At 35.3% G+C, this 27,672-nt stretch overlaps 1 protein-coding gene across 2 annotated transcripts in view; it reads left to right on the top strand.

The window, feature by feature from the left end:
• The window catches only part of MMP16 (matrix metallopeptidase 16), a 166,225-nt gene that overhangs the window by 112,878 nt on the left and 25,675 nt on the right, over positions 1–27,672 (top strand). For both annotated transcript variants that reach the window (XM_057371105.1, XM_057371106.1), the window contains exons 5-6: positions 5,616–5,777; positions 9,217–9,434. In XM_057371105.1, coding sequence (XP_057227088.1) covers positions 5,616–5,777; positions 9,217–9,434 — 380 coding nt within the window. The remainder of the gene's footprint in view (positions 1–5,615; positions 5,778–9,216; positions 9,435–27,672) is intronic.

Here is a 27,672-nt window from a genome sequence, read left to right on the forward strand (position 1 = left end):
TATGTATGTTTATATATATGTATATATATGTATATATATCACTAAGCCTACTGGAGGGGATTTTATGATGTGTGTTATGTATTAATAGGGGGGAAAAAGACATTTTCATGTCACTATATTTTATCACAATGAAATTGCCTCCATATAAATATATATATATACTTAAAACCATTATTTTAAGTACAGTGTGTAAAAAATAGATACCTTAACTTCTTATAGAAAATGGGTGTACTTTATATGGTACATTTTTATTTAAATTCACAAAAAAATTAGAAACAACGTGGTCCATCCATTTTTCAAAGGTGCTCCATCCATTTTTTAGCAAAATTTTCTTTCCAAAATAACCACCAGACTGCCAAATTTTAGTGCCGTTGGCAGAAGTCTGATATAATGTTGTGCAGCTATATATGATTTCTTAGCCTGGAAAATGTGGCACCTTTMTTTGGATAAGAGTATGCCTATGATTTATATTTAGATCCATGTATACTCTCAGTGTAGCATATCTATACATATATGGTGCTTATGTAAGTGCATACGTAATGTATATGCTCRGTTCTGCTATATTATAATAAGGTCAGAGAGAGAAAGAATCTTTTATGACTGACTGTTGAAATAGCATCTTCAAAATTCGCTCCTGTCTGGAAAAGATAATAATAATAATAACAAAGACAAAAATTCTTGGKTTTTTKKKGTTTTTTTTTTTTTTAAACATTCTGGATGCTATGTAGAGTAAGAATCTTACTCCACATTTTGCAGCATTTCAGCTGTTTGGATGCATCAGGTGGTAGCACAAATGAACAAAATAATGAAAATGCAAATTCTGAATACATTCAACAGAAACTCATGGGTGTTGTCTGTGTGTGTGTARTATTTCTGATTAACTGTAAGTTTGCCTAATACTGTCTTGTTGGTAATAGGACTATAATAGAAGTCTTGTGCAGGTTTACATTTCGGTTTGATATGAATTTAATTAGAAAATATCTACCTACATCACATGAAGAATGAAGTAAAATAGTCACCTAAAAAAAAGAGTGTATGTCTATGTATAAAGCATTTTTGTGTTTTTACAGTTTGTTTGTCATTTAGAATTCAGTTTATAAGATTTCTTTCATTTTTTTTCCTTCTGTATGGAAAAATCTTAAATATTGAGGTCACATGTTAAGCCATTAGGGTATTGCTTTTATATATTGAACTTACATAACATTTAAAATGGGAATTATAATCTTCAGAATAAGGTGGTTTTCTTAATAGCTTATTGTGAACAAATATATTAGGTTTATTTATCTGTAGATGTGAAAAATAGTGTATGTATTAGCTACATGGAAAGGCTTCCCATACAACATGCTCCACAGTGCTGGATGTTGAATATTTGATATATTAATACATATTTATATTCCTGAGTTTGGGCAGTGTTTGTAAAGTCAGGCAGATTTAGTGCCTAAAATAGTTTATAGCCTCAGAGAAAAGTGTCAGTATAAAAATAATAATTTTATCTTAGTTCTTTACACACAGTATCTTTTTTTTTTTCCCTTGTGAAATCAAACTTGAGATAAAATAAGAAAAACAATCACAATSTTTTTGAGCTTACAGTCATTCTATTCCAAATCTCCCTGCTAATGGGAACACAAGAGCAGGGGTGCACAATTTTTGGACTTATGAAATATATTTTCCAATATTTTTCTACTACTCTGTGGATATATACAACAAGATGTAACTGAGACTAACACAATTAATATTCACCACTGTGTATTGTTCAATGGCAAATTGTACTTTAAAAAAATCATCATAGTCATATGCATTTTAATTGTTACAACTTGTGAAAGTTTGTGAAGGTRCTTCATTTTGCCATATGGGCTGAAATATGTTCTACTTGGATAATGTATCCTGAAATATAGCATCATCTGGGAGTCTCTCCTTCAGTGGTGGCAACTGAAAGTGTAAAATTACCCAATGTCAATAGGATAACAAAGCTAGCTTGAGCAAGTATGAACGTTCATTTGTTTTTACACTTTTTCAACTTATTCTGAGCACTTGTTGAGGAATTGAAGGTGGCCTACGATCAACCTTGCAGTTGCAAATACAATTCTATGGAGCCTTGAGAAAAACAGAAAGCACTTGTGGTTGTCCTTCTGCGCTCTCAGGAGCTTTTTAAAGTAACATTGACATACTCAGGGTAATTCTGCTCCCTAAAGCAAAGAGGKACCAAATAATTGTTGCCTAATTGGAGAAATCTAATCATATGCTGAGCAAAAAGGATGGAAACTAAGGTAGTAATAAGACTACCTGTACTGGACTCACACAGCTCATCTTGAGCTGGTTTAGACGTGAGTTTCAATTGCACTAAGTTATTTGGGTCAGTTTAAATTCAGGATGCCCTGGAGACAATCATGACTCTTGATGGAAATTGTTATGAATAATGGGGCTATTTGACTACGAGTAGAAAATATGTTCCCTGTTAAATCATTGTCACCCCAGGCAAGAATATTATTCTCCCAGTTCTTTCCTGTGACCTTCTCCCTTCCCCCTTACTCATTTGCTCAAGGGCTGTTCTACCTTTGCCACGCTTAATGGCTCCCCTGATGGCTGCAAGTTGCATTGCACGAGGTGGAAATAAAGACTRAATTCAGAGGAGCAGTCAGATGCTGAATGTAATGCTTGGGTTTTTTTTTCTTCTTTTTTCCCTCTGTACATAATCTCCCCTATCCAAAATACAAAAGGAGAAAAGCATGCTAAGCCACAGCCAACCTCTGCATAATATCTGTGGTCTTACACGGTCCCACTGTCACTTTAAAAATGCTCTACCGTATGGTCATTATCTGTGATCGTGGATGGAAGATATGCCAATAGCTGAAAGGAAGTTTTATTTATTTCCCTGATACTATGTATTTCACRTGTTTCAGGTCAATATAGAGCAAAATGTAGAAATTCCTGGAAATCTGTATGGGGRCTCCATAAGGACTGATAACCAAAGGATGTCTTTATTCTTCCTGTATTGCATAACTAGCACAAGTACAAGCAGGAGACTCTTCCAGCTGTGTTGGTTATCTGTGGTTTCCTGAAATTTTAGAATTTATTACAAGTTAACTTCCCAGACTTGTGCCTCAAACAGTAGAGGTAAAACACAGATTACTCWTTGGTCTACTGATACTAACAAGCCTAATGATAATGGTGGAATAAATACTATTGATTCAAAACTATTTCAAAATGGTTCAGTAAATTATGTGGCCAACTTGTCAGTGTTTTTTTAATGGAATACTTAGACTGGTTAATATTCTTAATTAAGATGTACAAGGCAGAGATATTGGAGGGAAATTTACCTTTCAGAAGGCCTGAACAGAAAAAGGAGGTTGTTTCTTAAATGTTTGTGTTAATACCAGGAAAAGAAATTGGCATTCTAATAAACCTATTTTAGAACTTTAACTTTCATAAAAAATCAGAAAATAATTGAAAAATAGTGTGAGGCATGTCATCATTGTATGAAAGCTATAGCACAATAAYATGCTCTTCTTTTTTGTCTTTCCATCTTACACCTATAATTATTTTAAATAACATTAATTATTCTATTATAAGTGCAGAATGGAAACGTTTACAGAGTTCCTCCTGTGCATCACTTCCAATGCTGAGGTTACCTACAGAAGCTGTGGATTATTCATATGAGATGATGTCATGATCAGCTTTGTCTGCATGTCTGCATTTGTCACTAGGACAGTCAGGCTTATCAAACCTATTGAAACAGCACACTGAGAAKCTGCTTTACTATAAAAAGAACTGCATCTGAAAAAATATTGTCATAAAAGATTTTATCTGGAACCTCATAATTATAGATGGTAGGATAAACTTCCAATTTCAAAAAGCACATTATGTCACATTAATTTTTGAAAGATGTGATTTTTCCGAATTTATGTTGACTAGATCAAGAACATTTAGCTTTCACATTTCCAAATTAAGAATCAGAAGTTATGAGAAGACTCTGTGAAGYAAACACATAGTTTTACTTGTGTTTGTTTTCATGCTTTCATTTAAACATTTATTTTACAAACATCAGCAAATCTTCATACATTGTGAAGGGAGCTACTGCCAAGTGTTTCCTCTTTCATATGTATTTTGGATAAASTTTATTTTATTGTGTCAACAAGAGRAAATACTTGAGAAATTGAAATACTGTCAACTATGCCCTCAAAGTTCTGTAATGTATATATGTGTAATTTTGTTGCTGATGCAACTTAATATTATTATTACTACTGACATTATAGAAGTACTYCCAGAACAAGTGCCAGCAGTGGAAAATAACTGTCTATCCCAAAAGGATCTACAGATTATAGAATAAGAGTTAAGGCTGAACATTTTCTTTTTCTGGTATACAACTATTAGACTGCAGCATAGGCCTTTCATTTTTTTTATATTTCTCTTTCTGCACGAAACTACCTCTCATAGGTGGCACTGGTTTCACGTGGGTCCCACCATCTAAAAGTTAGAAGGTCAACATAAGATGCTGATCTATAGTACTTCCCTTGTCAGTGGGACAGGATCACACTCCTGAAGGATGGTGCTTCCCATCCCTTAGTGGTAAAATGAGCAATATTCTGAATGTGACCCTTTCCAGCTGACTGGAATCTTTCTCCTGACATAAAATATTTTTCCAAAGTCTCATTTTGTGACAGGTTGACTATGGCAGAATCTGTATGAAAGATTCATAAAAAGATTGCAGAACTAACTCCTATATGAGTAAAAATRGACAAAATTAATATCATGAAGTCCAGCTCTGAAACTTTTTTAGAAACAATCATATTGGTTTTGATTTGTATTTGCTTCAGAAGAGCGCCATAATTCTACTGCCAAATCTTTCAGGTGTGTCTAATATTCTATAATAAAAAATTGAAGATGCTTTTGAGAGGAGAATAACAAAAACATTAAACTGGTCTATAATATGAGTGCATGGTTTGGAATTTTGGGGTTTTTTTTTTAGTCTTACAAAATTTTAAAAAAGCCCTAATATTTAAAAAAAGCAACTACAGTTATAAGGGAATTGCACGGTGAAATATATAAGGACATTTATTTTCCTCATTAGGATTTCAGTTATGATGATTCAGGAGTGGATAAYGTCTACATATAATCAGCAGGGGTCTGATTACAAGTGTTTGGATGACTGTGTGCTCTCTGGGGTTTGTCCTGAACAGGTAGTCTTCAGTTTGAAAAGTTTACCAAACAAAGCCAGGATATTTTCCTTTTGGAACYRTGTCTTGATGAAAGCATTTTTAGTYGGGTTTCCCACAATATCATCTTCAAGTTATAGATTGCACACTGGCCTAGACATGAGCTATGACACTTGAACCCTACACTTATCATGTGTRTCAGTTAAAAAAGTTTATGTTTATGATGTCTGTAAGAGTAGCATATCTTATAGCTTTATGGTTTCCATGTTTTAAAAAAAAAAAGAGAAAACTGCCCTTTCTGCCACATTACCCTTGATGTCCTTGATGACCCATTAATTACTACACATTGCCTCATGAAATTCAAATGCAGTGAAAACATCTTGCAAATGCAGAGTCCTCCACAGTTTTTTGTTAGTATGCTTGTGGATTCAAAGGTGTGTTTTMCTTTTCTTCTCTTCACAGGGAACGATCTCTTTCTGGTTGCAGTGCAYGAACTCGGACATGCTCTGGGCTTGGAGCACTCGAACGATCCCACTGCAATCATGGCTCCCTTTTACCAATATATGGAAACCGACAACTTCAAACTACCTAACGACGATTTACAGGGCATCCAGAAGATATATGGTATGTCATGTTCTCATTAGACAATGCAAGCTTTTCAGTTTAGAATACGTTTGAGGTCCTSCTGTCCATATCACCTCTCCAAAAGAGTTTCATCAGTGTGCACCTCACCAGTTGTTATGCCAGAGTTTCTATGTGAAACCTATTTTAGAACCTATTATAGAAACCTATGTTTCTATGTGAARACTATTTTAGAGCTTTAACTTTCATAAAAAATCAGAAAATAATTGAGAAATAGTGTGAGACATGTCATCATTGTATGAAAGCTATAGCACAATAACAGCTCTTCTTTTTTGTCTTTCCATCTTACACCGATAATTATTTTGAATAACATTAATTGTTCTATTATAAGTGCAGAATGGAAACCTTTACAGAGTTCCTCCTGTCCATCACTTCCARTGCTGAAGTTACCTACAGAAGCTGTGGATTATTCATATGAGATGATGTCATGATCAGCTTTGTCTGCATGTAGATTCAGAGCATTTGTCACTAGGACAGTCAGGCTTATCAGTAAAGCATCCAAAGGTTTTGAGGATGCTCTTACTTTGTTTCTCACTCTTCATAACTCGTATTTGAATTTGCATTTGTCTGGAACTTTTAAGTGTTTTAAAAATCTGTAATGTAAACATATGYAAAAGGATTGCAAACTATAATAATATTAAGAAATGCAGGCCTTTAACTATGAGATTATTTACACAGGTGTCCAAGATCATGTAACTGGATTAACTGATTGCTTCACACTTTATCAGTAATAATATAGAAAATTTCCCTCCAAAATCTGAGGTTCCAAAAACACCCTTTCTTGTGATAAATATGGCAAACTGATCTCAAAGTAATGTCATCACCAGCTCCTRCATAGAGTAAAAAGGGCCTGATTCTTTAAAATGTATTAATTTAGGTGTTTATGGCTTGATATCAAGTACATATGATGGAAATAAATTCTGCATTTAACAAGGCAATTGAAAACTTAAAAAAATTAAAAAACAATAAAATATTTGTGATTATGGGTTGAATGTAACTCTAACTCTCATATTATTATCCCTAAAATTTCCAAAGGCATGGTTTCGGTTTTGGATTTGGTTTTGGTTTTGGTTTTAGTTTTGGTTTTGGTTTTAAAGACTTTGATTCGGTTGGTATGTGTTACATAGTCTTTTCTTTTCTTAGAAAAGATATTTTATTTTTAGAATATTTTTAGAAAAATTTGTTTTATTTCTGTGTTAATGCTCTGTATCCAGTGCATATAATTTGAAATTGCCTTGCTTAATATTCCTTAAATAAATCTACATATGATTAAATTCTGTACTCCCAATTTTCCTGTTTAAATTTGTCATATTAATGTTGAATATTGTAAGGACCATTCCTTCGTTATCTTTACAACCAGAAAGGACTACTATGATCATGTAGAATTACTGTACTGCGAACTAGAACTCTGCAGCCCCCATGGTGTTCTATATTAGCAAGATTTTTAAAATACCATATTAACAAGTGCAGATGTATATTTTCATAGAGCATATACAGCAATTTCAAAATGATTGGCTGATCAAGTTTTGTTTGGTTGKTTTTTTTTTCCTGTGTGATTAGCTGGAAGGAAGGTTGTTTCTCATGACCTCATAAGTTGGTAGTCTAGACTTAAGGGCTAGACAAGAATACTTTGCTGAAAACTAGCTGCTAAGCTCTAACAGTTGTGGGCTATACATTAGGAAAAATGTSTTACCCCTGGGAAGTAATATCTGACATCACCACCAAATGGCATAAAGAAAATCTGATTTGGGGTTAAAAACTTTCCAACATGAGCTACTGCAAACTAATTCTTTTGCTCCGTTTAAAATCAAGATGTGATCTGGAATCATATGCCTCAATAAAAATGTCACACCTATTAAAATAATTACTTTGGTCTGCAGTATTCCTTGAAAAACTGTTATTAACTGTAAATATGAATGTCACAAGTCTTAAAATTGTGAATGAAATAAATGCCTTMTTAAATGGCATGACAACCATTTGGTGAGTTTAAGATTTCCTTACATAATCCATCTTGTTCTGTATAAAATATGTGTTTGTTTTGTAAAATTCCAAGAAATTCAAATGCCATTTGTGCAGTTTTAGAATTGTCTTACTATTCAAAAGTGTTTCTGAAGCTGGTCAATCARATAGTATTTACTTTTTTGAGTCGAAGTATTATATATTTATTTTAGTATTATCTATTTAAATGATTTGGAGAGAGGCCTAAATAGAATGAGCAGAAATTACCACATTCATCTTGTTTCCAGAAATATTACTGATCCAACTGAAGGTTCCCATCTTTTTACACATGAAAAGTAAATGTAAATGTTACTAATATGTGTAGAGAGGGGAAGGCATTTTCAGTACACTCATTTCAAGTCCTTCAGTATGCCATTAGGGTTAGGATCAGTATCTGTCTAGGATACCCTGTTGACTTTTGGAAAGAGAAATTATGAGTAGGATAGTTATTTCATCGGCCTCTGTATATTATGACAGACAATATAACTGGAAGAAGAAAAATGTTTTAAGACTGCTCTACAGAGTTTAAGTTTTTCATTTCAGTTCTTTTAAATCTGTTTACCCTCAGAACAATTCCTTTAATTACCAGGTATCTAGCTTTTTAAGACTCACTATGGAAAGGAGAAAAAATGAAGTTAACTAATTTCAGAATATGGAAGGTGATATGTGAATGGGGGTGGAGGAGGTTGTTATAAGATTTGAGATCCAAGGAGCTCCTGTACATACCAAGGGASATTAGGGAAAGCTGGGAATGTCCTGTCTCTAATGAACATGATATTATCAGATCTAAAAATTTGGTCAGTAGGAAATATCAGGTATGCTACACATATGCGTGTGGGAATTGATGCATATAGATAAAAAATATAGGTTGAAAATCTATTGACTGATGATGATCTTATAAGGAACAAGATTTTTGTTCATTTATTTGTACAAGAGACAATGGCTCTGTTATAAGAGATCTTCCTCAGTAAATAATATGCTTTGAACTACTTCTTATCTGAACCGATGGCAGCCTAAGCATCCTGTGAAGGTTTTATTAAAATGTTGTTCCAATAAGGAAGATAATGAGAAGTAGTCATTCTTTATACCCTTTATAACCARTGCTTGGTTGGTAACTGGAATGGCTCCCCAGGGAWGTGGTCACAGCACCAAGCCTGACAGAGTTCAAGAMGCATTWGGMCARTKCTCTCAGGCACATGCTGTGACTCTTGGGGTGTCYYRTGRAGGGCCAGGAGTTGGACTCRATGATTCTAATGGGTCCCTTCCAACTCAGCATATTCTGWGAYTCTATCATTTMATAACATCAGAAAGRTCACTTTTTCATTCCCCTTTCACTGTCAGGTTTGTACAGCTTACAGCTGGTTTTTGYGTATATTTCCTTTAGTGGGTTTGTGTATGACATCCTGCTGCTGTATTTTTAAAGGTCCACCTGACAGGATACCACCACCAACAAGACCTCTGCCAACAGTGCCCCCACATCGTTCAGTCCCTCCAGCAGACCCACGAAAGAATGACAGGCAACCTAAACCTCCCCGGCCACCCACTGGTGACAAACCTTCCTACCCCGGAGCCAAGCCTAACATCTGTGATGGGAACTTCAACACTCTGGCCATTCTTCGCCGGGAAATGTTTGTTTTCAAGGTAGGAGGCTGTGAATTTTTYAGTGTTACATCAAATGTCTACATTTCTCTTTTCTTTTTTTATAAAGCAAACTCTCATTCATCATGACTCTACGTTCCCAGCCTGCTCCTAGTTAGAAAGTTCAAGAAAAAAATTAAAAAATAAACATACACATGGCTTAAACATCTAGCAGGGGACTGCTGTAATGTTCTATTTTAGGAAAAAATCCATGTCAGCAGAAACTGTAATGCCTCAAAATGTAAGAGTAAATAAATGCTGCATGTTATGGAAAGATAAAAAGTGTAAATCAACTCATGAATAATAGGGGTGCTTTTGTTGGGAATACAGCCACATGCCAACATACAGTAGATACTGTGTCTTCAGCACTTGTTCTTTTTCTTTTTTTCACAGAACTACAATTTGAACTTTACAATTAGATCTGTCATTTACAAAGGAAGTTTATCATTGTGTAGTGGTTGCATTAAAACCACAATATCTTACTAAAGATCTTTGCCTCAAAATTCTTGCTGCAAATGTGTCATTGTTTATTTTCATTAATCTTTTTGCTCTGAACTGAAAATGTGGTGTATACAAGAAATTGAAATAAACAAACTGAACTGAAAGGGAGTCTTTTAATAGAAGCACTTTGCTAGGACTCATGGACATGAGAGATATTTCTAGGAGGATGATCTGCAGAATGGCTTCCAGAAGGCATTGAATGTTGAAAAMAAATTACAGAATCTTTATAGCCCAGTCACTTAAGCCAATTTTCTGACAGGTAATATTGTGCAAAAACTTCAGAAACAAGCAACAAGATAATCTGTAGCTTTGTTTTGTTTTGTTTTGGTTTTTTTTTTTTATGTTTTGTTTTTTTTTTAACTAATGGTTTGTCAAATTTGCTTTTTTTTTTTTAACTAATGGTTTGTCAAATTTGCTTAAGCAATAGGAAGTGTGAGCTCTTTGTTTTGTAAATATATTACAGGACCCTTTTTACATTCTATTTTATACGTAGAGAAGGGCCTTTCATAAGAGTAGATTAGAGATTTCTCTTCAGCAATTGTGTAAATGCAAGGGAAAGGCAATGTATTTGTCCCAAAACTTGAGGSTCCCAGTTCAATGATTTTTGTTGTCCTTTCTGATAGGACTCATTTCTCGYTTATGTGTTTTCTTTTTTATACAACCTATCTCACCAGATAAATCTTATTAGCAATGCTACCCAGGCTTTCACTTTCTTTAGCATATCTAAAAAAAAATATGTACAAATAGCTTTACATGAATTTATTCAGAATTATTGAGCTACCTTCACAATCCAATGGACAGGAAATATTTTTCCYATACACAGCTAAGAATTTTTGCAGCCTGGGGCTGTCAGCCCATTCCATTTGAATAGATTGTATATGGTCAAACACTGGGAGGTCCTGAACCATCAGTCTTTTATGACTAAAACTCAAAGGTTAAGGAAGAACCTAATTTTCTAACTTGACATTAAACAGGATATTAAAATACCTACTTCAATCTCATGTCATCCACCTCTTGAGCATTAGAACATATTCTCATTTAGTTTAGACATCAATCAACAAACTGAAAAATGCTGTTCCACTAATACAAAATTTCCAGTCTAGGCAAGTCTGTGTTCCTGGGTAAATATATTCACCACCATTAATAATCATTCTTATCTGTTCTGATTGAAAATAAAGTTTTCTTAAAAAAAATGTTTACTGCTTACTGCCTTAACACCACATATTTACTGTAAAGTGTTATGCTTAYTAATGTGCAGACTGTATTTATGTTCCAAAATTAAAATTCCTTTCATGATCATTCCAATGAGGAAATACAATAAAAGTCTCTCAGAGAAAAATGGCCAATAACAGAATGTTTACAGATTTCATGTATAGAGTCTGACTCTGCAAAATGAAGTCGCTGCAATCGTAAAAACAATGTATTAGGATGGGAATTAAGAGGTCACCTTTGTTGAGGTTAATTCCTTCAGGGTCCCACAGTTTCCCTTTTTTCCTCAGGATGCCTGTGAACATGACAAGGCATGCCTTGGGTTAGTGTGCTAAGCAATGGATTTTGCCTAAGTATAGAGATCTCAACTTTTTCGAATAAGTGAGTTAGTGAGCCTTAACTCTCTTGTTTGTACATKAATTTGCTAATGATTTTTGTCTGCTAAAGGATTTTTATTAACAGTTTGAGATTTTTTTTTTTGAGAAAACAAGAGCAGAAAAGGGGAATAGTTAGAAAAGTCAGCTTTGCAGATCCTGGTGCAGGGGACAAGTTGTAAGGAAAATCTCAGCATGTATGCATGTAGCAGAAAAAGGACAGGAATTTGTTCTTAGATGTAAACAGAAACAGGGACTGAACACAGGGAAAGCATCCATCAATGGAGGAAGCCAACCTGGAGGTTCTGTGGTCTGTCACAACAAAAATAACCCAAAGCCTCAACTCTTTGCCTCTTAGTGGTAGTACAAGGGAAGACTGGGAGTGATGGGCAGAGAGCCAGGTACAGAAAGGTGGAGAACAGGGGATTGATGACAGTGCTGTACCAGGTGGGAACAATGAGAGAAGAATTATGGCCTTTGTTGGAAGAATTATTGCTGGATAGTTCCTGGATGAGTTAAATGAATAAAGTTGGAGGCTAATCAAATTAAATCCTTTTCTTTCTTTRTCTCTGTCCAGAGGTCTGCAATTATTGTGTAGTGGAAGATTTTACTGCCTCCTGAATGGCATGTATGCCGTGTATCAATTTCAAATTGAAAATAGTCACTTCTTTATCTCATGGCCAAATCTCAAAATCAGGAGCTCAATTTGTTTAAATAATCCTTGAAATTGCTTGGGAACTTAGCAACAGAGTTGAAGAATTTCACTGCTTTTGAATAATTAAATTKTAATTTAAGCATGAAACTGAAGCATGGAATCTAACACATTGAGGTACACTRTGGATTTTCATAGTAGATGATAAAGAGTAATAATTTCAAGATTGTTTTCTCTTGGCTGTTGAGCTACTTCATAGACTTAATAGTATCAGAATATTAGAAACAATTTCTGTGTTCCCTCCAATTAATGGTCTTTGTCTGTGATTTTAAGGGTATCTGRCATCCTCAAATGGATATATCCAGAGTAAAACTGAATAGCAGTAAACTTAAAGAGAAAATGCAATTTAYGCTTCTCCATCCCTTTTGATTGTTTTGCCATCACTTTGACAAAGTAAAAATCCTAGAAACTTGATATCTCATGTAGAGTTACAGAAACGCAAAACAAAACTGTCCTTGATCTAACATAAATACTAAACACAAAAATAAAGCAGTCAACTGCTAAAGATTCTCCAATGATCACCAAATAAAATTATAATTTTGCAGATCAACTTTTTTTGGTAGAAATGATTGGATTTTAAGGAAAAGATAATTCTTTTATGTCAAATATACATGTATTACTGACATATAAATATATTGTCCCAAAAGAATTTCTTCCAGAATGTCCCTGGTAGCTGTAAGGTTTGGGGACACACTATGCTATGCAACAAAAATATTTATTAAAATCAATACATTGTAACTTTTGGCTTCAGTCGTCAACTGATAATACTGATATTAGTTTATGTATGCTTGAATTGGAATAAGGAACTRTCAGGACTGAAGAATTTCTATGTCAAAATTCATGTGTGCCAAGTTTTTATCTTTGGTTAGCTTCTTAGCTTCTGTATTTATACTGAATGCAATTAGTATTTTGCTGTCACACTCATCTCCAATCTTTTCTCCTTCTGTTTAGTTAGAAGTTCCCTGGGACACATAAAAATGGGGAAAATGGTGAAAATAAAATAAAAGGTCTTCCTTTTCTAGGCAAGTTGTGCAAAGTGTGTGCCACTGTCTGTCTATAATGAAAATCCTCTCTGCCATTGTGTGCCRCAGTATGTGGCATCCAACAATACTGTCTTCTTAATGTCTCCTGAGAGTACCYCCAGTGCATCATGAAAAGGAACCCTGGTGTCCAAGGTTTGCAGAAAAGATCCATTAGTTAAGAAGTTTGCAGCATATATTTCCACTTTCTTCCTGTGTCCTGTGCAAGTCACACTTTGTTCCTTGGCAAAAAAATTACCTGTAGTTCCTTAACAAACTGTGTGACTGCCATTAATTTCCTTTTCCTTTATGTTCTTTTCAATCTCACAGATTAAAAAAAAAAATCCTCAGTTTTCTTGAACAGTTTGCATCTAGAAAAGTAAACACTAAATATGTGGTCTTTGCCCTTTATAAGCAACAAGTTAGCGGGACCTGTCACTGCCCTTTTTTTATGTGGCATGGGTTTTTGTTTCACAGAAGAACATCTCATAAAGGTTGCACTGGTCCTTTGTGTAATGCAAAATCTCTAATAAACGAATAATTGGATCCTATATAATGTCTAATGGTTTTAGTATTCATGTTGGAAAAGTGAACTTCTTGAAGAACAGCATTTTAACCACTATCATATACTGGGGTGTTTGTTGAAATATAATTTAAGCATTAGAGAAGTTTGTCCAGCAGACAAATAGCATTTACAGCTCAGAGGAATGTTTTCTGCAAATTGCAGATGGTAGAATATGGAACCAATTTTAAGAAGGCCTTAACAGGCTGTAGTAATTTCTCCACAACTTGCAGAAATTTGTTTTCTGACTCTTCATCTCCTAAGAACCATTGTAAAAACATTTATGACATGCCAAACAAGCCAAGGCAATTAGGCTGTAATTACTCCTTGGCATTAGTTTAGACTACAGTTGCCTTCATACATAACTGTATAGGTTCCATTTAATACCCCTCTTAGAACTGTGTATTTATATGGAGTATGCTGTTAAACACAAAAGGAAAAAAAAAGGTCTGTTTCTTGATATGTGGTAAACACATGAGGAACTTTTAAAGCATTTTAGCMTTGGCTATTTAATCATAACTGGTAGGTCTAATTAAAATCTGTGAGACAGAGGGAAAATACTGCTAATAAAAAGCAGAGACAAAGAAACAGCTATAGAAWGAGACTGTACTGCATTTGAAAGCAGACTTTTTTCAGAGCTCTTGTGGTCTGTTTGTGTAGCTGGTTTTTGTCACGTCATGCTGTGGGTGTCAGAGCTGTCARCTGCTGCCTGGGAAAGTTCAGCAGAGGATCCTGAGGAAGCAGACACTTTGTGATCTGAGAGGGAAAACCACTTAACATCTCAGCTACAAAAGACCAGAAACAGCAGTTCAGAAGTGCAAAGTCTGCAGAGGGCAGACTCCTTTCCCCCTATTTTTTGTGTCATTTTAGGAAGAACAGCTTGATGGAATTTGCCAATTTTGAACTAATCAGGGAAGGAGAGCTGCTTTAATTCAGGTAATTCACTTTATATGTTGAAATGGAATGAGAAAAGCAGCAAAAACTCAGTGGGGATTTCAATGTATCATAATAAACCAAGCTGACTGGAAATGTACAGCATGGATGTTTTATGAAACAAAACCAAATTGTAGGATGCCATGAAGGGTAAAAGCAGGGACATGCTGGGATGCTAAAAAGTCATAGCTTGTCTGTTTTTGATAATTGAATACTTTCACTGACAGATGTAAAAATATTCTCCAAATGTTACCTCAGCCTTTCAATCTGCTCCTAAGCTAGGAAAGGTTTTTAGCTAACACATTTCACAGGTTTAAAATGGGAAGCACAGTCTGTTCCTTACTGTGTGAAAAGTGGGGTAGTGTACTCCATCCAGCTGCAGAGCAATTTGGAAAAGAATATAATCACCTGGGTAATAATTGCACCAGAATATTTCAGTTTAAAAATTCTTCTACCCTCCCACTTTTTAAAAAGTTGTCTTGGATATTATTACATGATTCAAAAGAGGCCAGCCCAGTCATAGTAACATTTACTATTAGCACCTACAGGCATATCTGTGTGTATTTGTATAGATTGATAGATAGATATAGATAGATAGATAGATAGATAGATAGATAGATAGATAGATAGATAGATAGATAGATAGATAGATGTATTTTTTTATAGAAAGTTCTAAAAAGATCTTTAATATAATTTTAGAGTTTTATTTACAAAGGTATTAATATAATGATATGCCTGTTATTGAAACTTATAAGAAACTTGAACTGATTAGTAATCTGTACTATCTGGCTAGTAAAATTCCTATTATTCATGCAGTAGCCAATTAAGAAGTACAACCTTACCAGGACATATGACTCAGTATCTTCAACTGGGCTTTAGATCTGTCAGGAGAGAGAGTACTGTTTTTTTCCAAAAGGTTATGTTTTCACTGGCAAACAGTGCGGTGTAAAAGGATTTAATCAGTAGTAGAGCAGATGGTACTGAGTTCCTCTCGTGTCCATCATATGTGCTTTGCTTTTAATTAGATACAGTTTGTCCTCTGAGGCCAAACAGTTGTGTAGTACATGTGGTTCAGATTTTTCAGAAGGATAGCTATCCTTTAGACACCGGTGTCTTTGACTGTGCATCCCATGAGAGCACACCACACAAGTGTTTCATCTRATGGTGGGTGTTACCACCTTGTTAATGTGTAGTTGCTCACACCATCTTGACCCAAATAAAACCTCACATGCAAAATATATATTATTATTTCTTCTCATTCCAGTTTTTGCATGACACAATTGTACCTGTTGCTTTACTACCTCCATACTACAAATTTGCATTGCAATACAGCTCAGGAAGACGAGGTAGATTTAACAGCTGTGCTGAGGCATTGCCTTGAACTTGCGGGCTAATATTCTTCTGAGTTTTATTTTCCCTGTGAGAAAAGCAAGACAGATGATTTGTTTAATTTCAATTTTAGCRTAAGAAAAAAGAAATTGTCCCTTCTGTGACTTTCTGTAGCAACTAAAATATGAGCACTATAAAGTTATGGCCTCCAAAAATGTTTCTGTCACTTATTTTCCTCACTTAACTCCAAAGGAAATTTCTAGTATTTCCTCATACTCCCCCAAAACCTCTAGAGGTCCTTCCCAACCTCAACCTCAACCGTGATTCTGACTTTGAATGTACTGAAATTTGACTCTTTCAGCCATTGATTTCCCAGTAGCATTTTCTCCATCTCCTTTGGAATATGACTGTCAGAGGCAATCAGGGGATTGTTTTGTGACTTCTTCATTTCAGCTCAGAAAGAGAGACAAGGCAGAGGAGATTGGGGTGAGTGGCAGCTGCTCAYAGACACTACAGGAGAAGTGCAGGGGAGGGAATGTTCCTCCCTTCTGGCTGTGTGAGACAGATGCTCTGCTGCCTCCTTCCCCCAGGTCAGCTTTCWGAGGAAATCACCCTCCTTCCTCGCGTCAGGCTCTGAGCTAAAACACTTTATTCAAAGACTGACTTGGTGCTGTTTTTTTTGAAATTCTCACCATTTCATCATGAGCCATTAATTCCCACAAGGTGGGCACTCTCTAAGCCAGAGAGTCCTCGCAGATAAAAAGGAGTACTTCAGACTCTTCAAGGGCTTTCACAGAGTTGGRCAGTCTGAGTTTGACAGGAATGCAGGAGTGAATTGTGTGAATTATTATACAAGTGTGGTAGCAGGCTTTAGGACAATGTTTTAAAGGTTTGGGCACTAAAATGTGAATCTAAACAATTTTTTATTTCTGATTTAGTTCTAATCTAATAAATACTGAGAAATATGATACTAAATATTTGCAAACCACTGGCCACAATTCAATGAATTAGTCATTCTTTAGAAGTGTTTTTTAAAGTAGAGTAGAATTGAGGGAATCTGAAGCGCTCCTATGCAAAAGGATAGAGTGGGACAAATTTTTATATATCCTTAGGAAAGTACTTGTAGGTTGAATAAGAAAATAGAATTGTTACCTTTTCTTGCTCCAGAAAAACTCTTCCAACAAAAAATAGTGCATATATGGTGTTACTTGTCAATTTAGAATTGGTGATTGAAAATAACTGTTCCTTTTTTCCTCCCCATATGAAAGAGTTTGTTCTAAAATGTGAAATTGTGTTGTGTTTTCAGTCACAGGTTTTACACACTATTGAATGTAAGGAATACTGAACAATTATGGTTCTGCATAACACTATTAAATATGAGAAAGACATTAAAAGTAGAGATAAAAAAAATGCACTTAAATCTGGTAAATTTATTTCTTGCGCATAACTCAACAATAGACAGAGAATCTCTGGGGAAAATACATGCCCTCAATGGGCATTATCACTTGAGAAAAGATGAATAATGTCAATTAAATTGGAAAGACGAAATCCTGTGTTCCCCCCAATATTTATTAGTTACCATATTTGTTCACTAGAATCAGAGAATCCTGTGACCCGGTTAATTTTGCACTTGTTATTTTAATACAGTAAAAATGAATAACAAAATGTTTTAACTGAATTCTAGGACGCAAAAGGTGTTAATTTTGTAGAAGTTGCCTGTTTTCCGAGGTTCAATGTTTGAGTGTACTGATTAAAAATACTTTGTTGGCAAGAGAATAGACAAAAGCATTATTGACAAAAAATAATTACAAAAACTTGCAGCAAGGAATAATCTAAAATTACATGGAGGCATATCTTCAATTTTGTGCCACCAGCAAGTGTTATCTTGTAATATTAACAATACATTTTAATTGAGGCTACATCCTAATGGAACCAAAGGGAGTAATTGCAGAAACACTTCAAGCACAAGGCTTAATTAAAATTTCTTGTTGTATAAAATTGTGGCCTTTGAACTAATTTAGGTAAACATTTTGGAAAACAATTGGAATGGCTTGTAATGTAARCTTTTTCAAGCAGTGGTATTATGTGCTCATATTCACTCAATCTTGGTTTACAGCCAAAGCTTTATATTCTAGAAGTATTTGTATATTTTAAATTTCTTTGATACTTTTTTCCCTTTCAAGAGGGTGAGGGTCCACAATATAAAAGTTTAGCTGGGGTTTAAATGAAAATAAACTAATCTCATTTGTTCCTCTGAATTACCCATTTCCTATTCAAAACACTGCACTACTAAACAATCAAGGTCTAAAACAATGTGGAACAATATATTTGTTTATTTTTTTAACAACTTAGTGAAACACTATTCATGCTATCGACAATCTGCTGAAAAATCCCAAAAAGTTATAAAAGGTATTTACTTAAATGTTACATTTTCTTCTTTTTTATAAACTATAGCTTGAATATTTTTCAAGTATTGCTTTCCTTGTCTATTGAGTGAAAACTTGGCCCACTTGAAAGTAACAAAAAAAAAGCCTGCACTGGCTATAACAGGCTGACAACTTCACTCGGTTTTAATTACCTTTGGTATTACGGGGGACTATCTTTTGTGAGTAATACATATTTGGTAAAATCAGAAAAGAAACAAAAGATTAGCTTGTARTACCATAGGAAAAACTTTTTTCCTATACAAAATCAAATTTTATTCTGCTGCATTTCCAATCAAGAAATCAAAGTGACAACAGGACCATTTTAATACCTAATTTGACTTATCTGTCTAGTGAAAATATCTCTACAAAGGGGAATAGACTGTATTAGGTCAAAGGTTATACTTGATAATGGCAGATTTCAATTCTTTCCCATTCTCCCTAAGACTGTACCAGCATTTCTCCTCAATCTTATCACSGTGGAGCCTTTGATGATGTTTTGGAGTGATGTCTGGCCAACCCTTTGTAACACCCACAGGCATTTACTGCTTTAAATTGTACATTCCCAACTTATCTGTAATCAGATKTGGTTTACAATATTACATATTCACTGTCAGAAATTCCTTCACTTTCTTCATGATCTAATGCCTGTATCTGAGTGACAGAGGCAGTGAGCAAAGACAATTGAATAYCTATCATTTTCATATTTGCATTGCCATGACAGCTGTTATCATTGGCTGCTCTTTGCTGGATGTGCCACTCTTAATGTCCTGTTTTTCTCACTGGCCATTGCTGTCAACCTCAAAGCTGAGACACTCCAGGAATGTCACTGTYCACCCACTGATTGCTGTGGGATCTTCCACAGTCTTTTTTTAAATCCTAACATGCCCAACGGGGAGAGCTTTAGTTAGCCTTGCCACAGATCATTCAAAGTTAGATTTGGTACCCAGATTTTTAAAATTTCTGTTGTCAGCACAGTATCAGAGAGCACAAGCATTAAAGTGAGATCAAAAAGCATGGATTAACCTCCTATCTTGCAGCMACTTGAATCTGAAATAACCCTCATACACTCACTTACAGGACATGGAGCACGTTTSTCAAAGGTGACAAAGGACTTTAGCTCAGGAGCTAGCAGGGCTCATTGACAGAGCTTTAAACTGGATGGGAAAGGGGAAAAGGGACAAACCCAGTGATAAGCAATTGCCAGTGATAAGGGGTAGAATTGCATGCCAATAATTGATGAACTGAGTGTTAGTGAGAATCCTTGGGGTGGAAGCTGCCCAGAAATGTGTGGGACAATAAAAAGAGGTGATAGTAAATGGATTTACATCAGGCTGGTAAACACTAGTGGGGTTGACGTGACTCCATCTTAGGGCCAGTCCCCTTCAACATCTTCACAAACAACTTGGACACAGAACTTGAAGGGAAACTGAGTTAGTTTGCCAGTGAAACTAGTTGGGAGGAGTTGATGACTCCATTGAGGGCAGAGAGGCCCTGCAGAGACCTAAAACAAATTAGAGGGCTGGGAAATCACCTGCCCACCACCTTATGAAGTTCAACAAGGGAAAGTACTGGATTTTGCAGCTGGGATGAGACAGCCCTGGATGAATGGACAGACTGGGGAACAAGATGCTGGAGRACAGTGCCATGGAAAGAGACTTGGGGGTCCTGGTTGATGTAAAGCCAGCAGTGCCCTGGCAGGCAGGAGGGCCAGCCCTGTCCTGGGGGGCATTGGCACAGCATCATGAGCCGGGCCAGGGASGGGATTGTCCTGCTCTGCCCTGGGTTGAGGAGCTGCACCTCGAGTGTCTGCTTGTTATGGGTATGCATGTGTAGACAAGGGGTGGTGTGGCCCTGAAATGAGTAGGGTAGGTTCTCTTCCATTTCCCCTGCAAAAAGTGTATTAAAACCGTGAGACATCATCTGGAGAACCTSATCCTGGTTAGGACAGCTAGAGTATCTTATTTATGTATGAACTGTCCTAAACTACTGCAATCAGTACAAAAGGGTTTAATTACTCATCTTTCTTACTTTCACCTGTGGCTGTGTCTCGACTCATCAATGCATCACTCCACRTTGTTCTGGTCTCCTCAGAGAATTCATGCAATGTGCAGTGTGGAGAAGGCAGAGGGGATAAGTGGTAGGATGAGCACATACTGATCTGCACATGGGCTCACATTGAATTGCAAATGTGACAAWTGCAAATTGCAAATGTAAAACCATGAATTTGGGTTCAGTAATTATGAAGATTCAAGTGAGGGACATGATTATCTTAGGTCTTCTGAGAGGTAATGTCAATGTGAGAGCTACTGGCACAGCTGCTTTCACCTGTTGTATTTCTGTATGTGTGTATGATGTGTATATAGTGGTTTCCATCATTTTGTGCTGTGTCCTCACACCTCAAAGACATCCCTCTTTCTTTACAACTTGGAATGTCAGTGTTCTGTTTACTGCACATTTTGTTTATTCATTAAATCTTCTATTTTTTCCCTCTTACTTTCTTGTAAATGTTTTCCTATCATTAGTTATAGAACCATAGAATCAGAATGGTTTGGGTTGGAAGGGACCTTCAAAGATCATCTGTYCTAGCTTCCCTGCCATGGGCTGGGACAATCATTTGCATGTGGAAAGAAATATATCTGCATATGAATTTATGGATGTGACATATGAAAATACAGGTGATACAGTGATAAGTCATAGAAATAATAACATATCACAATTCTTTCTAGTGAAAAGGTCACTGCCTAAAGGAAATTAAATCTCTTGTTACATCTAGAAAAAATGTTTGGGGTACTAATTTCCATGTTCCTACACTATCAAAATACTTTTGATGCTTGGTTTTGGATAATGCTGGTGGACATAGTTTGTTACTGCCTTGTCTTCAAAAGTTTTTGGCCAACAATAGTAAACTATAATGACTTGTATTTTATTTCCACATTGAAAATATACTTAGAAGCTTCCTTTAGCTGAAAATTATGTTAAGTGATCCCATAGACATGCCATAGTTCACAAGCCACAGACGTATTCATGTAGGTGCATATTTTTTTTTTTACCAAGACAATCCTTTTCTACTCTGTTTGGAGTTTCTAATCTTCATGCTTTGCCAAAAGTATCTGCCTGGGTTAATGAAACTACAAATAAGTACTTATGGCTTTGGTTTATTAATAATTTCTCCATTGGACTTCTTTCAGTGTTTTTGTTGCCTGCATCTAGAAACTTTGATAAAAAAGGAAATAGCTTGGATTATCTGTAACTTTTGCTTATCAAYGCCTGTAGCCTCCATTCCCTGCTTATTTAATAACCCACATATTTTGGGGATAAAAATTAGAAAGGTAGTTGAGTTTGCTYTACTMTGACCTTTTTGATTTTCAGAGAGTRCTTGAGTCATTACAGRRGGCCTGATGATTCAGATATATTTGTAGCAGTTTTTAAAATCTGCTCACCACTCAGGCAGACAGTGAAGCATCGTATTTCAAGTGATAAAGTGATAAGGGAGACAAGTGGAAAAAACACCAAAATTATTCTGATTTCATTGCAGTTGTTGGTCTGTTTTGCTTGGAGAAAGATAAGTCTGTCCTGGACCATTTTCACAGGTTTATATGTGAAGTTACAGGAAAAATATATGCACACAAACCCTATTCTTTTTTCTSTTCTCATGGGCCAAACTGGACACCAAAAATAAGCTATGAACAATCACAGGAAAAAAAATCCCTRATTTACCTGTAGGATCCTAGGAGGTACACATGGTCTTCTCCAGGAAGGAGATTTCTGTTCTAAAATCTGTGCTGTTGTTGGTAAAGCAATATAGTTTCGTGATACAAAATATTGTGCAGCTGRGAAAGAATCTTTAAAATGCTGTTATGCTCATATTCTGTCTATTCCTAGAAAATTTCATGTTTTCAAATTTTTTTGACAATTTCATTACAGGGAAAAAGGTAGTCCACATTTATTATTTTTTTAATGAAATGTTAAAAGACGCTGCAAAAGGATAGAAGAAAAGTGAAGATCATGACATATAATATCAAAGATTATTTGTGGGATGGAGAGAATTGTACAATTAATGTTTCAAACTGAGCTTTCAAATAGATTAGGGGCTCATGTGTTTGTCAGATTTAAGCTAGCAAAATGTTGTAGAAAATAATGGGTTATCTAGTTTCCCAAAGAGTGCATCAAAAGGCGAATGTGTTATTGTAAGAGAAATATCAAGAAGTGGATGCTGGTCAATGTGAAAGGACATTTAACTCATTTGAACATTACGTTCATCACATGTCCCATGATATTTCCAAGAGCCATGATCATGTGTTGACATAACCTACATTCCAATCTACATTCCAACTTGGTGTTTTCCACTATTATTTATAAAGAGAAAAGGTTATACAGTAAAGGAAATATCTTCACCTCATATTACAATGTGACTATATTTTACATTTTTTTCATCCCTTTTCATTGTTTAGTCCCTTCTATATACCCACCTGGTTTCAAAGATGATGTATCAATGATCCTTGGTCTGTATCGCATTACATAGACAGATGTGTGTATTAGCGAAATCATGATTTTTTTTTTTACATTTGACTCATCTTTGCTAGAATATTTTCAGTTTAAATATGGCATACTTCAACAGACCACTTTTTTTTCAGTACCCGGAGAAAGTTTTTAAAATCTAATCAAGAAAACAGGCTTTTTAAGTAATAAAAAATGCCCAATTTTCTTATCTTTTCATATTGCAAAACACACCATAGCTCCATGAATTCATGGAACTCACTGCTTTTATATTAAGTCCCTGTGRGGAGGGGCAACAGAACTGGGTTCAAGGAAATTTACAGGTGGTTTTGTAGTCTCGAATTGCAGTCGCTGCTGAGGGAATAAACATTTAACTGCTCTGTAAAGCCCTGATGTTCATTGTTTAGATGAAAGGTTTTGTGCAGTACTTCATGGGATGTGCTGTTACCTACAGAGCATTAAGGGGAGTTTGAACATTCCAGAGATGCCTGGCTGCAAGCCTAGATTTGATGTCTTTACAGGTCTTTATTGTGCTTCTTTTATGTCTGTCTATTTGTTTCTTCATATTGGATCATAACCATGTGGCAATGGGAGCATTTTATAGTGTCTCAGTCAGTTTAGTTATTTGGACAAAAACAGAATGAATTTAAATGCTCAATTCAGTTAGGAATACAGAAACACATCCAAATGGAGATTGGGTTTATTTATTTATTTWTTGTTTTTATTTTTTTTATTATTTTCTTTTAAAAAATTGTATGTTCAGTTGGTAAAACATTGATTACCTGAGTTGTCACCATTTATATATTTATGTCTTGTGGGACAGATCAGAAAAGGCAATATCATCTCCAGCTGCATCATAGTGCTTATGTTATTGTCATGCTTATAATCTGAGGAGATACAYTGGACAAGTTCTCATGTGAAGATCTTCCAGGTAGAACCAAGTGCTCTTGAAAGCAAATGGTGATATAGGATGTGGTGGCCTTCCACCTAAGGCCCAGATCAACCCATGAGGTAGTTAAAGATCTCTAAATTTGCTGAATTTCATGTATGATGTGMGATCTAATGTCATCCAGCCAAAGACTCCACAGTATGTTTTATATGTATTCTGCAGAGCAGTTTTTCCTTGAGCTGAAAGTGTTTTATAAATACTTACAGCTTTGCATTACTTCAGAGTATTTTTGAAAGGTTAATGTATACAAGGAAAAGAAATGCTGAAATGCCATTGGTACTGTCCACACAGGAAAATAGAGATGACAGATGGATATGCATCAAAGAATTTATAAAAAGTTCACATACACTCTGATAGGAAATAAATTAAAAAACCAAATATTTGAATAAGACTGAATTAAAATAAAGGCTATAATCAAGGAATAATTTACCCAAGAARACAGAGCTGTAACAAAATGAGGATACAATATAAAAAGATTAAATATTTAACAAATGTGCATCAAAGTATTCTTTGAATACTCTTAAAATATGAATAGTTTATCTTCTTTTTGTGTTTATGATGTTAGACAAAATAATATGCCTTTGAATAGCTGAACAATGAATGTTGTCTTTCAAATGCAAAAAAAAATAGCAAAAAGGAGTGATTTGCAGAATCTAGTTTAAAAATGAACCATTGATCTCCAAGGCATGTTAAAGAACTACAGAATTCTTTGTGTAGCTTGTTGTAATTTGTTGTGTAGCTTGAGTATTTGTACATTGGAAAGAAAAATGAGAAATTTCTCTAATCTGCTACTGATGATGAAAGTGTTTTGAATATGAGAAAACCCTCAGAGTGGGAAGCAATGCCTTTGCCCTTTCTTAAATGTATTACCCCAGGGGCAGCAGGCGGGCTGAGGGCTGAACTGTTCCCTGCAGCGTTTGGGTTCAGGTCAGCCCTGCAGCTCCCCCTGCCAGTGCTTGGGCACCGGCACCCTAAACAAATGACCGAAGGATGCATCAGGGAAAGAGTGAAGCAAGGAAGATTAGAGAGAAAGGAAGAAATTAAAAGACAAAATAAAGGAGGAGAAGCTTTGCATCCTGGATCTATCACCATACAGCACTGGAAATGAAAATACTCAACTGCAGCTGTAGTACTTTATTGAAATCACTACAAAAAGTCAGGATAGGTTTCAGAGGGACTGACAATGTTTTGGCTAATCAATCATACTTTAAAATTTGAAGTTGAGTGTAAAGGAGGTATTTTTGCTCCTTCTTAAGTCATAGTTTTTCTTACTACATCCTGTTGTCCTGCATAAACCAGACTTCAGGTAAGACTGCACATTGCACTTTCGTTTTATATGTGGTCCATGAAGGAGATCTGTACAGTWGTTTAAAAATGAGGGAGGATGACAAGAGATTTGTGAACAGTGTGCACATGGAATGCCATAACCCTTTGAGTCCTTACTTTCTCAAAAATAAATGGATTATTTTCCTATTTTGTCTGATCTATGAAGTCTAATTTCTGAATTGCTTTAGATTCTTTTTTTTTAAAGCATAGCTGTAAATTTCAGCATGAGCAATGAAAGCCAGTTTTACACATAAATGAGTGAAAGAGACTATTCAGGCCAATAGTTAAAATTCAGAATAAGATGCCAAAAAGGCCGAATTCAACACAGAGCCATTTTTGACTCTGAATAAATTACTTGACATTACWTTATTGTGTCAATAATCTGGACGAGCAGATAATACCAGATAGTAGGACAAAACATGCTTAGCATACTCCTTGGCAAAGATTTCCTACATAAAATTACTACATAATTTTCCCACTTGAAAATGTATTCGCACCACTGAACTTCAGCTTCACTGAAGACATACTTTAAAGCAGGATCAGTTTAGCACTTCCATTATTCAAAAATGGGATTTATTTGCCAGTTTTTCACTTGCTCTCACGCTGAGTCACAGTAATTAGTTGTTTTGTTCATGGTGTTAGTTAGCCTTAGCATGTTGTTAAGGAAAAGAATAAGTTCATAACAAACAATGGTTACAATTTGTCTGCAGGAGTGCTCCGGTGTGTGATTAGATACCAACAGTAAATAATAATATTAACTGTGCTTAATCATTGGGATCTAGGCAGTAAATTCCTTATTTGAGGAAGTAAGGAGGAAACAGAACAAACATTTAATGACATCTATGCATATATTTGTTTTGAATCCAACGTGTTGGTCTCATTTCCAGTGAGGATATGGTCAGGAGGTTTGGGATCACAGCACAGGAAGAGCTGAGATTTTTCTGAGTGGTGTTAAATGCTCTGACTTCTCACGGTGTCTCTCAGACCACATTTATGCCCTGTTCCAACTGGATAACCACGCTGTTGTCTCAAACACATTAGGAAAGATGAATTGTTTCTCTRAGATCAAATAAGTCATGCACTGTACATCCATCTGTTAATGAACGGATAACAGTCCTTTGGAATTTTAAAGGACCTTTGTTCTTAATGTACACCAGCTCAATAATTAGCTGAGCTCAAGTATTCTCTGTGTGTATAGAATAGTCCATTTAGTTAATTGTTTCCTAAAATGAGCTAGAATGGTAGCATCTATTTAATGGCTGATTTTGATCTCAATAGAGCCAATTGTCTTCTGCTATAGAATTAAGTAGGACCTGAAGTAGGGTTACTCTGTAAGTTTCATTGCAAATTCTACATGGGGGAAAAAAAGCAAAACAGAACAGCAAAATCATTTCAGATTCTTTCTCATAGCTGAATTGTGCTAATAATTTTTCTGCACTTAAATTGCCTGGTCTGTATCTTCTATTTTCTTCTCCATATTATTTCCCAGAAAGTTGCTCAAAAGTTTTTTGGGGTTTTTTTTGGTTTTTTTTTTGTTTTTTTTTTTTCCTATTCTATGCAATAATGTCCTTTGGCTTAAATGCTATAAATTACAAATTCGGAATGTTGAAAGTGGATGTTACTAAAGAAGTGGTGGAATGCCCCAAATAAGTAGGCACAAAGGCTTTAATTACACATGTCACAGTCCTTTTATTACCAATATTGAGATTCCCTGATGAAATTCACAACCTGATGAAGTAGATGTGGAAAAGTGACTTTGAGACTAGATCAAGATTTTTAAAAGGATATTYCCAATTTATTTTGGTTTAGATACAATAACTATACCTTGCTTTTCCCAAATTTCCAAATTCAGTTTTTTAATATCCCACAAAGGTATAAAGTAGGCGAACTTTATTCTCTTTTTGATATACAGTCTTGAAATACAGCTTCTGCAGACTCTGTCCTTTGGTAAATTTCTCTGTATTCAAACTGGAACTCTTCTTTCTCTCTAAGAGAATTAATAGTTATTAAACAGCTCAATATATTTTTTGCCAACGTTGTTTCTACTTTTTTTTTTCTTGCTATGCTCAGATGAAAAAAAAGTAGGATACTCATTTGTCTGAATGTGTCGGCCTGTTGCTGCTGTTTTRCTTAGCTGCTGGATATGTTTAATCGTCCACTGACACAGGTTTGTGTTTTCRCATGATCACAGTATGCTTGTGGGAGAACACAAGACCCAATGTGATACCTTGAAGTATTTTGTCAATAATATTAAGCTTCAGTATTGATTGAACTTTAATATTTGTTTTGATTGACATTTATTTAGGGCAGAAGTATTATGTTTATTTGCCCTTTTTTTAATTAAATAGGCCAAGCAGTAATCCTGTGGAATCTAACAATAGTAAAACCTCTCTCTATCAGCTGT

The sequence above is a fragment of the Malurus melanocephalus genome, unplaced genomic scaffold (genome assembly GCF_030028575.1).
Source record: "Malurus melanocephalus ecotype Western Australia unplaced genomic scaffold, MMel_1.1 scaffold_141, whole genome shotgun sequence".
Classification (NCBI taxonomy): domain Eukaryota; kingdom Metazoa; phylum Chordata; class Aves; order Passeriformes; family Maluridae; genus Malurus; species Malurus melanocephalus.